We start from the raw sequence: 11,215 nt of genomic DNA, 5'->3' as shown, positions 1-11,215 counted from the left end.
GGGTCCGGCGATCCTTCCGCCTCAGCCTTCCGAGTAGCCGGAATTACAGGCATGCACTACCATGCCCGGCTGATTTTTTGATTTGTTGTAGAGATGAGGTCTTGCTGCCCAGGCGGGTCTCGAACCCGCGGGCTCAGGCATTCCACTCACCTCAGCCTCCCAAAGGCGCGGGATTACAGGCTGAGCCACCAAGCCCGGCTGGATTAAATATTTTTAAATTGTTTTAATTTTTGCTGTTAATATTAGCAGCTATAATCCACACAAAGTCTCTAGTGGTCTTCAGTAATTTTTGAGAGTGTAATGGTTCCTAAGGCCAACACATTTGAGAGTTACTGATCTAAAACATGCCAGATCATGTCATTTTTCTGCTTAAAAACCTTCCAATAGCTCCTCAGATGTACATACAACGGCCTACAAGGCTCGACTCTCCTGTTCCCGCCCTCCATTACCTGTCCCTCTACTCTTCCGCTCACTCCCTCCAGCCATATTTGCCCCTTTGCAGTTCCAACAAGCCAAACACATTCTCAGTGTTAGCACCACTGCACTGGCAGTTACCTCTTAACCGAAAGTAATTTTCTCCGTTGTCTCCATGGCTATTTCCCTCCCTTCCTTAAAGTCTTTGCTCAAATGTCACCACCTCAACAACTAACATTAGCATCATATTTAAAATTGCAACCCTACCAGCTACTACTCCCTCCCCCCAGCATATTCTAACATTTGCTTACTGCGCCTGCAGTTTGTTATACCTCCCTCTTCCTAACCAGCAAGCCAGCCCCCAAAGCCTGGGAAAGTGTCTGCCACATACAGCTGAACAAGTATTTGGTGAATGTTGAATGAAGAAACTCCTTTTCCGGCTTGTCATTTCTGAAGACATGGCCACACATTCCTGAGAGAAAGAGGAGATGCAATTTACAGAGAGGTGAGGGAAGATAATAACAGCAAATCCTTTCTAAAATGGGAGAGAAAAGTGGCATACAATAATCACAAACCTCAATACTGAAGGCATTGTGGGCCTGAAAACAACGCTCTTTCGAGAAGTGGGGGTGCGGGAATAAGATAAAGGTGTGCAGGGCGGATTTAAGTGCCTGGCAGTGAACACTGGCAAAGCGCTCCCTCACCCCCGTTGGGATTCTCACGAAACCTTGGTCCCCAGAGCCCTCCCTGGACCCCTCCACCTGAACACAAGCAATTCACACCAAAAGACGGAACGATTTACAAACTTTATGGAAAAAGCAACAACGACAATCAATTAGCCAGAAACGAGCCTCCAAGTCCCTTCTCACTCCAGTGTCGACGATCCCTAACGCTTGCTGGCTCTAGGACCTCTTCGCCGGCACAGTTCTTAGGGGTCCTAATGGTGTCCCAAAGCTGTGCCTCAAAGGGGCCACAAGAAGGCAAGTCAGACAGAACACCCTCGGGCAAGCACTTCTGTATTCGCAAAGCGCGAGAAGCCGGAGCCTGGGAGAATCGGTCCACTGGTGGCAGTACTCCGGAGACAGCACATGGGAGGAAGGCTGGGAGAGGCGCTACCGCACGGCGGTGGCTAGGCGGAGTCTCAGTTCTCCTCGGGCTTGTCGGCGGGCGGTCCGCAGGGCTGCAGCATCTTCTCCATCAAGTTGAAACGGACTCGAGCCTTGCTCTCATTCTCCGCGATGGCGAAGTAGTTGAGCAGGTCGAAGTGGCCCATGTAGGAGCAGTACGAGTCGCGGTGCTGGTTCACCAGCCACTCCCACTTGGTGGTATCGGCGTGGCCCGTGCCGATGTACTTGGACTGCAGATGCTCCAGCTGGCTGTGGATGGTGTAGCGGTCCGTCATCTCGCCGCTTTTCCCTGTGCTCCCAGGTCAGGAGGACGCAGGCAACAAGGATCCCCTCTAACGTTTTACGCTCGAGAGAGGCCGCCGCTTGGAAGCTCTGGACGCGCAGGCGCAGGGGAATGACGTCACGGCGACTAAAGGCGTAGCTCTCACTCATAGGGCTCGGGAGCGGAAGCGGAAGCGCCTTCTGGCCCGGAATTGGGGTTGCCTAGGCGACACGAGGAGGTTCCGCTCCTGGAGAAAGCCCCGCCCCTTCGGGGAGCGTTGCATGATGGTCCACTTGGTGGCCCGTGGGCGGCCTTTTCTAACGGGCTTGGTCGCCTGCTGGGACTTGTGGGATCTAAAGTTGGTGCGGGCGGGCTTCTGGGACTTGTATTCGGTTTTAAAAGGGCCTGGGTATCTTAATGGAGGTCGGCGTCTGGGAGGCAGGGAGCGAAGTGGGCTGCGTGGAGCTGAGAGGAAATGGGTAATGCCGGCAGGACTGGGCTACGGCCAGTCCCGCAAATAAAGTCTCGGTGTAGTTCGGAGCTATCGTGGTGGAGCCGGCGTCCGTTCACGGCCAGGGCTGGGTCACCCTGAAGTCAGCAGACGCGAGTTCTGGTTCCGCCCGTGTCTCTTAGGAGTTGTGTGGCAGGGAACAGTTGCCTCACCTCTGATCAGGGCCGCCGTTCCTTGCTCGGTGGGCAAGTACAGGGCCAATTCCAGAGGTTGCGGCTGTCATATCAGCTCCTCCGCCCTCTCCCGTTTTGCTGTTCTCCCTCCGACCCCTCACCCCACCCTACCCGTCCCGGCGGTACCCCAGGCCCTTCGTTCCTGCGGGTCTGCGACGGTGGAGTTCACCAACTGGATTGAACATCTTTGGGGACAAATTATGTCTGTACTGAACATGTATAGACTTTTGGGGGAGGTTATTATTCCCTAAGCAACACCGAATATTAACTATTTGCATAGCAGTTACATTAGATTAGGTATTATAAGTAGTCTAGGGGTGACAAAGTTTATAGGAGGATGTGCGTGGGTTATATGCAAATTCTAAGCCAGTTAATATCAGAGACTTGAGCATCCGTGGATTGTGGTTTTTGCCCGGGTCCTGAAACTAATCACCCACGGATACTGAGAGACAGCTGTTCTCTGTGTTACCTGCTGCAGGTGTCTCCACTTTCTTGTCCAGGCGGTTCTCTTTGCTTGAAATGCCTTTGTTCCCTTGGTAACCATGTCTTCCTGGAAGGCAGCTGATAAGTGGGTTCTGACGACTCCAAGCAGATGTAAACTCTCCTTCTTCTTTGCATCTTGTAATCTTTTCCTTATTATGGCTTTATATCCTACTTTTTGGTTGGAGAACTTCCTCACTACTTGAGAAAAAGATGCTATGTTTTTTTTTAAATGCTAGCCCAAACAAACATTTGATAAATGGGTAAACAACTGTATTACAGCCAAAGAGAAGGAACTAACTACTGTGAGACAGATAACTTGAAAATAATTTTATTCTGCTATTTAAACTGTTATAACACACATTTAATTCCTAAAATGCAGAGAATTTTATGAGGCATACCTGTGGGTTCACCGTCTCTGCTGTTTTGCCATTTTTGTCATCTCCTACTTTGTTGTTTTGGTTTGATTTGGTTTTTTACAGAAATAAAATTATACAAGTAAACTTAAAGAACTGTATTCTCCCAGATCTGTTCAATTCAGGATACTGTCCTGAATTTGGAGTTAATCATTCCTGAGCCTGTTTTTTCCATTGCTAAAAGTTTATATATCCATACATAATAGGTATTATTGTATGCATGTTTTAAAGCTTTATATAAGTAACATCTTGTATGTATTCTAAAAGTTGCTTTTCCCCCTTGTCAGTATCCATGCTGATATATGTAACTAGTTCATATTTACTGTTGAATAACGTGTCAGAGCTTACATACAAGAACATGTCCAGTTTCTCAATAATGAACAACTATTTCCATCCTTTTACTAATAGAAACAATGCTGCAACTTTCTTATACATATATTCTTATGCATGTGAAGGAGTTTCTCTAGGACATTTACATAGGAATACATTTTTTGAAATATAGGGATGAATGTCTTTGGGCTTTGCTAGATGTTGCCAAATTGGTCTTCAAAGTGATTATACCAATTGACTCTCCCACCAGCAGAATGAGGATTCTTTCTGCTCCATATACTTCACAATACTTACTGTTGTCAGATATTTTTAAATTTTTCAGATCTGATGGTTGGAATTTCACTGTGGCTTTAATTTGCACATCCCTGATTACTAGGGAGACTGGGCATCTCTGTGTGTGGATTGTCCCGTTGTATTTCTGCTTCTTGTGATTTGCTTCTTTGCTCATTTCCTTGTAGATGTTTGTCTTCTTACTAATTTTTAGGAGATTTATATAATTAGAATACTAGGCTTGCTGGTTATTTGCAATGAATGTGTCTTTTTCTAGTCCATGGCTTTTCTTTACCCTTTATATCTTTTATTGTAGAGAAGTTTAAAGTAGTGAAATTTGTCAGCCTTTCTTTATGGTTTGTGCTATTTGTTTTAGAATTTTGTTTTCTTTATATTTAGGACTTTACTTGGAAGTTTTAATTTTTATTTTTGGAGTTAGGGATGTAATTTTTTAATATTTTCCTGTATGGCTATCTAGTTCCTAGTGATGACCAACCATTCATTAAATAGTACATACTTTTCTTACTCATCTTGAGTGCTTCTATTACATATTTATAAGTCTGTTTCAGGGCGTTCTATCTCTTTACTTTGTCTATATCTTTACCAGCAATACAGGATCTTAATTACCATACCCTTATAATAGGTCTTGATATCTGAAACGGTGAAAAACTGTACAATTATTTTCATATATGTGCTGACTATTATTGATCCTTTGTTCTTCCACATGAATTTAGAATTGTCAGTAGAATCCTCCTGGAAATAGTGATAGAGTTAGTCAAACAAAGCCATGAAAATTAATCCAATATTATTTTTATATCATTAAGATTGATTCTAGCCAGGCTCGGTGGCTCAGCCTGTAATCCCGTGCCTTTGGGCGGCTGAGGTGAGTGGATTGCCTGAGCCCATGGGGTTCGAGACCCGCCTGGGCAGCGAGACCTCATCTCTACAATAAATCAAAAAATCAGCTGGGTGTGGTAGCACGCGCCTGTAGTTCCAGCTACTTGGAAGACTGAGGCAGAAGGATCACCGGAGCCCAGCAGGTCGAGGCTGTGGTGGCCGGGAGTGGCCATTGCACTCTAGTCTGGGTGACAGAGTGAAACTCCAACTCAAAAAAAAAAAAAGAACCGGGCTCGGTGGCTCAGCCTGTAATCCCGCACCTTTGGGAGGCTAAGGTGAGTGAATTGCCTGAGCCCACGGGTTTGAGACCCGCCTGGGCAGCAAGACCTCATCTCTACAATAAATCAAAAAATGAGCCGGGCGTGGTAGCGCACCCCTGTAGTTCCAGCTACTCGGAAGACTGAGGCGGAAGGATCGCCGGAGCCCAGCAGGTCAAGGCTGCGATGGCTGGGAGCAGCCACTGCACTCCAGTCTGGGCAACAGAGTGAGACTCCAATTCAAAAAAAAAAAAAGAATGATTCTAAGAATATGAGAGAATTCTAGCCTTTAGAGCTAGATGGAAAATACACTTACATGTATTAATTAAGTCATAGTTTGCTGGGGCGTCATGACAAAGTACCACAGGCTGGGTGGCTTAAACAACAAAAATTAATTTTCTCACAGTTCTAGAGGCCGAAGTCCAAGATCAAGGTGTTGGCAGGTTTGGTTTTATTCTGAGGCCTCTCTCTGTGGCTCATAGATGACCATCTTCTCTCTCTCCTCATATGGTTTTTCTTCTGTGCCCGTTTGTGTCTTAACCTCTTCTTATAAAGATACCAGTCACGTTATCCATATAATCTCATTTTAATGTAATTACCCATTAAAGGCCCCGATCTCCAAATTCACTCACATTCTGAGTTATTGGAGGCTAGGACTTTAACATAGGAATTCCAGGGAAACAAAAATTAGCCATGACAGTTATATACAGTGATATGGATTATATGACAACTTGTTTCTTTTTAAATATTTTTAAACTTAATTAGATTTATCAAAATGTTGAAAAGGTTTTATTTGTTAAAGGAGACAGTTGCAATATTTACAAGGAAAATAAAACATTGCATTAATAACTATGGTTTAAAATGTCTGAAATAGCCGGGCTCGGTGGCTCAGCCTGTAATCCTGCACTTTGGGAGGCTGAGGTGAGTGGATTGCCTGAGCCCGCCGGTTCGAGATCCACCTGGGCAACTTGGCAAGACCTCATCTCTACAATAAATAAAAAAAATTAGCTGGGCATGGTAGCGCACGCCTGTAGTTCCAGCTACTGGAAGGCTGAGGGAGCCCAGCAGGTCGAGGCTGCAGTGGCCGGGAGCGGCCACTGCACTCCAGTCTGGGTGACAGAGTGACACTCCAACTCAAATAAATAAATAAATAAATAAATAAATAAATAAATAAATAAATAAAATGTCTAAAATAATTAATATTTGGAGTGGAACTAAACTTTATTCAAAGGCCCTGTAAAAGTGAATGCTAAAATTTGCTAAACTTATAAATAGTGGTTGGGCACTATGGCTCACGCCTATTATCCCAGCACTTCGGGAGACCAAGGCAGGGGTATCGCTTGAACCGAGGTGTTTGAGACCCTCCCGGGCAACATAGTGAAGCCTTGTCTCTAAAAAAAAAATAAAAAAAGCTGGTCTTAGGGGTATGCAACCTATAGTCCCAGCTACCCAGGAGGCTGATAGAATCAGTTGAATCCAGAAGGTCAAGGCTGCAGTGAGCCAGGATCACGACACTGCAGACCAACCTAGGCTAAAGAATGAAACTCTGTCTCTAAAAACAAAGACAAATAGATTAGAATGTCAAGCTGAACTTAAAAGCTTAAGAAAAAGGCAATTTTTCAATTTATAATTTTAATAAAACGGTCATTACTTTTAAAATCAAAATCTCTGAATGTGCTTTTTACATTTCTCCAAATGACCCCCTAAACCCATATTTAAACCCCTTGTTAAACCCATATTTAACAAGGTCAGCTTTCAAATAACATGAAAACCCTGCTTCAATTTTAATTGTAGTCACATTGAATTTATAGATTAATTTGGGAAGAACTGTTGTCTTAACTATGGTGAATTTTCTCATAGATGCACATAGTGTATGTTGTCACTTACTTAAGTCTACTTTTTAAATGTAAGATAATTTTGCATGATGTTTTTCCATTCATATCTTTCCCATCTTATGTTAAATTTATTCCTAGGTATCTGCTATGTATGCTTAAAGATGTTCCAAAATAATCTTAAATTGTGACCTGGTAAGGAATATCACAATTTCTTACACCAATAAATAATTTTGGTCTGGAAACAGTGATTCTATTGGCAAGACATGCCAGAAGAGCTGTTAGCATTTCCTACACCAAGATATTACTTTGAATCAATCCTGCCCATTGGGTTGTTTTATGTAACCTCAAATACTGTCTTACAATTTCACTTTTGAGTAAGAAAAAATATGCAAGAAAAGATTCCATTGGAAAAGGACATAGAATTTAAAATGAACAAAGAAAAAATATTTTTAGACAGAAAATTGTATCTTATGTAATCTATTTTTCATTCCTCATACTTCATGTTTGTGCTAGAGGTGTAAAATTTTTTAAAAGTCATGTGATATTTTGAATAGTCAAGGCGTAATTTAAAAAAATAGATAATTATATCAAGGGATGCAGTATCCAGCGTCTACCCATTCCTTACTTCTATCCTCAATAAGTGACCACATTATATTAGTTTCCTTTTCTTTTCTTTTTTTTTTTTTTTTGAGTTGTAGTCTCACTCTATCGCCCAGACTGGAGTGTCGTGGCCGCTCCCGGCCACCGCAGCCTCGACCTGCTGGGCTCCGGCGATCCTTCCGCCTCAGCCTTCCAAGTGGCTGGAACTACAGGTGCGCGCTACCACGCCCGGCTAATTTTTGATTTACTGTAGAGATGAGGTCTCGCCAAGTTGCCCAGGTGGGTCTCAAACCCTCAGGCTCAGGCAATCCACTCACCTCAGCCTCCCAAAGTGCGGGATTACAGGCTGTGCCACCGAGTCCGGCTTATATTAGTTTCTTGTGTACCCTTTGGGAGGTTACATTCATGGGTGTATACGTAAATACAAATATATATGATATTTTACCCCCTTTTAAAATTCAGATGATAGAAAAATACATCTCTATCTTGGTTTTTTGTCTGTTTTTTGTTTTATTCTGTTCTATGTTCTTTGATATGTCATGGAGATCATTCCATATGAATATGTAAAGAGTTTCCTCTTTTTTCCCTCTGCTTTATTGCTGCATAATATTCTATTGTAAGTGTGTATTGTACTCTAAACAACCACCCTTTTATTGATTGCGATTATGTTGTTTCCAGTGTTGCAACAAATAACTTTGCTGCAATGACTAATGTTGTACATAAGTTATTTTGGACATGTACAAGTATATTTGTAGGGCAGATTCCTAATAATAGAATTAGAGCATTATTTAACAACAAAACAACTGTTATGAATACCCTTGATACAATCATGTGTTTCATTTTTCTTTTTTTTTTTGAGTTGGAGTCTCACTCTGTCACCCAGACTGGAGTGCAGTGGCCGCTCCCGGCCACCGCAGCCTCGACCTGCTGGGGCTCCAGCGATCCTTCCGCCTCAGCCTTCCAAGTAGCTGGAACTACAGGCGCGCGCTACCACGACTGGCTAATTTTTTGATTTATTGTAGAGATGAGGTCTCGCCAAGTTGCCCAGATGTGTCTCGAACCTGTGGGCTAAGGCAATCCACTCACCTTAGCCTCCCAAGATGCGGGATTACAGGCTGAACCACCAAGCCCGGCTCGATCATGTGTTTCTTTTCTTTTTTTTTGACTTGGAGTCTCACTCTGTCGCCCAGACTGGAGTGCAGTGGCCGCTTCTGGCCACCGCAACCTCGACCTGTTATTCTCAGTGATTTTCAAATGGCTTGGGCTTCTAGAAATTATACTCAAATTTTATTATGATTTAAGAAAAACATGAACTTTAAATGGAAATTAACAAAAGTCACATTTCCTTTTCAGAAAAAAAATTATTTTAGATATTTTTGTCTGTAAGCAGGTACGAAAAGAATTTTCATTGTGTAAAGATGCTGAAATAATGGTTTACACTAGAGGTCGCCAAAACAGTATTTAAGGACAGCAGATAGAACAGAGGTTGAGAATATTTTAATAATTAGGCATCCATGAGCTTCTCAATCATAGTGAGCAGGAAAGGTGTCTTGTGATAGAAATGCTGAGGATAAGACTTTAGTTTGCTGTGTTTAAAAAAGTTTTTTTGAATTTATATCAATTTTAAGCAGTACTTTATATACAATGGGGAAAAAAAACCCATGCATAGTCCACATACAATGTTGAAAACAGCATTTTCTTTCTTTCTTTTTTTAACTTTTAATTTTTTTATTTTAAAGATGTGGGATACAATTCAGAGTTAGGTATACAAATATTCATTATTCAGATAACCTTGTTGATTAGGTGTGTCTCCCCTTCCCCAGGATGATTCCCACTACTGCCAATCCCGATTTCCCCTCTCCCCTCCTGGCAGTTTCCTGCTACTGCCAATCCTTTTCTTATAGTATTATGATAATTGTTCAAGGTCTGCTTATGAATGAACATGTGATACTCAGTTCTTTGTTTCTGTGGAAGATCACTCAGTATTATAGACTCTTTAAGTCCATCCAGGTTTCTGTGAAGTTCATGATTTTGTTCTTCTTTATGGTTGCATAATATTCCATCATGTATATGTACCACACTCTTTTTATCCAGTCCTCTTTTGATGGGCAGCACAGTTGGTTGCATGTTCTTGCTACTGTGAACAATGCTCGATAAACATATATGTGCAGGTATCTTTTTTATACAGGTATATTCCTGCAAGTTTAAAAAGTATCCCAGTAGCTTTCTGATGTTTCAGGAAGATTTTTTTCTATAGTGAACTCTGTGGGCACCTCCAAGTATTAACCCTGGATGGTAAGAATTGACTCTAGCATGTATACACATGTACAAACACCTACACACACATCTAGCTATATACTGGTCTAAGCCAAACTGGGTATATTCCCAGTAGGGGGATCGCGGGGTCATATGTAATGTTGATTTTTAGATCTTTTAGGAATTGCTACACTATTTCCCACAGAGACTGTACTAGTTTACACTCTCACCAACAGTGTAGAAGTATTCCCTTTTTGCCACATCCTCTCCAGCATCTGTTGTTTTTTGAGTTATTGATGATAGCCCTCCTGACTGGAGTTAGGTGGTATCTCAGTGTAGTTTTAATTTGCTTTTCTTTGATGACTAGTGAGGCTGAGCATTTTTTCATGTATCTGTTGGCTGCTCGTATGTCTTCTTTTGAGAAGTGTCTATTCTTATCTTTTGCCCACTTCGTAATGGGGCTGTTTGTTTTTTTCTTTTTGGCACATTTGAGTTCCTTGTAGATTCTAGATGTTAGGCCTTTGTCAAATATACGTTTGGCAAATATTTTTTTCCAGTCAGTGAGTTGTTCTTTTGATGGATTCTTTGGCTTTGCAGAAGCTTGTCAGTTTGAAGAGGTCCCACTTGTCTATCTTATCTCTTATGGCACGGGCACTTGAAGTTTTGATCAGGAATTGGTTGCCAGTTCCAGTTTCCCTAAGGGTGTTTCCTGCATTTTCTAAGGTTCTTATAGTTTGAGGTTTTACATTTAGATCTTTGATCCACTTAGAGTTGATTTTTGTGTATGGTGATAAGTAGGGATCTTGAAAACATCATTTTCATAACAAAAACCTCGAATACTAAATGTTAATACCATGTACATGAATTCAAGAAGAACCCCTCTTTTTGTCTGTTGCACACAGTTTATTTAACAATATGATATAAGAAATGAGTTGGTACTTAACTATTCTACATAGTGATTGAATTTTATTGAGTTTTCTTACTTATCGTAATTACAGTGCTTGCATGGTTTACACTAGAATTTCTTTTCCTCATTTCAAGTTTCAAATAGAAGAAAAGAATGTTTCTTCTCTATTAGCATTAGTATAGTCTAAGAGAGTGATTGTCCCGATTTTTTTGGTCTAAAACCAGTTTTATCACAGAAACAGCGACAATTTCTTTTGTGTGTGTGTGTGTGTGTGTGTGTGTGTGTGTGTGTGTGTGTGTGTGTGTGTGTTGGAGTCTCACTCTGTCGCCCAGACTGGAATGCAGTAGCATGCTCCCGGCCACCGCAGCCTCAACCTGCTGGGCTCAGGCGGTCCTCCGACTCATACTTCCAGTAGTTGGAACTACAGGTGCATGCTACCATGCTCGGCTAATTTTTTGATTTATTGTGAGACGAGGTCTT

The 11,215-nt window shown here is 42.1% G+C and overlaps 1 protein-coding gene across 1 annotated transcript; it reads right to left on the bottom strand.

Moving 5' to 3' along the window:
- Positions 1 to 1,201: 1,201 nt before the first annotated feature.
- On the bottom strand, positions 1,202 to 1,939 carry SF3B5 (splicing factor 3b subunit 5). The gene has a single exon (XM_008052517.1). It carries the CDS (start codon positions 1,814 to 1,816, stop codon positions 1,556 to 1,558), a length of 261 nt encoding a protein of 86 aa, XP_008050708.1. The 5' UTR covers positions 1,817 to 1,939; the 3' UTR covers positions 1,202 to 1,555.
- Between the last annotated feature and the right edge of the window lie 9,276 nt (positions 1,940 to 11,215).

This window comes from Carlito syrichta, unplaced genomic scaffold (genome assembly GCF_000164805.1).
Source record: "Carlito syrichta isolate Samal-C Ts95f unplaced genomic scaffold, Tarsius_syrichta-2.0.1 Scaffold279568, whole genome shotgun sequence".
Classification (NCBI taxonomy): Eukaryota; Metazoa; Chordata; class Mammalia; order Primates; family Tarsiidae; genus Carlito; species Carlito syrichta.
Note: the sequence above shows the minus strand (reverse complement) of the source record. Positions and strands in the feature narration are given on the sequence as shown.

Excerpts from the sequence above, each read along its gene's own strand:
- SF3B5 (XM_008052517.1), bottom strand. The coding sequence starts at position 1,816 with ATGACGGACCGCTACACCATCCACAGCCAGCTGGAGCATCTGCAGTCC.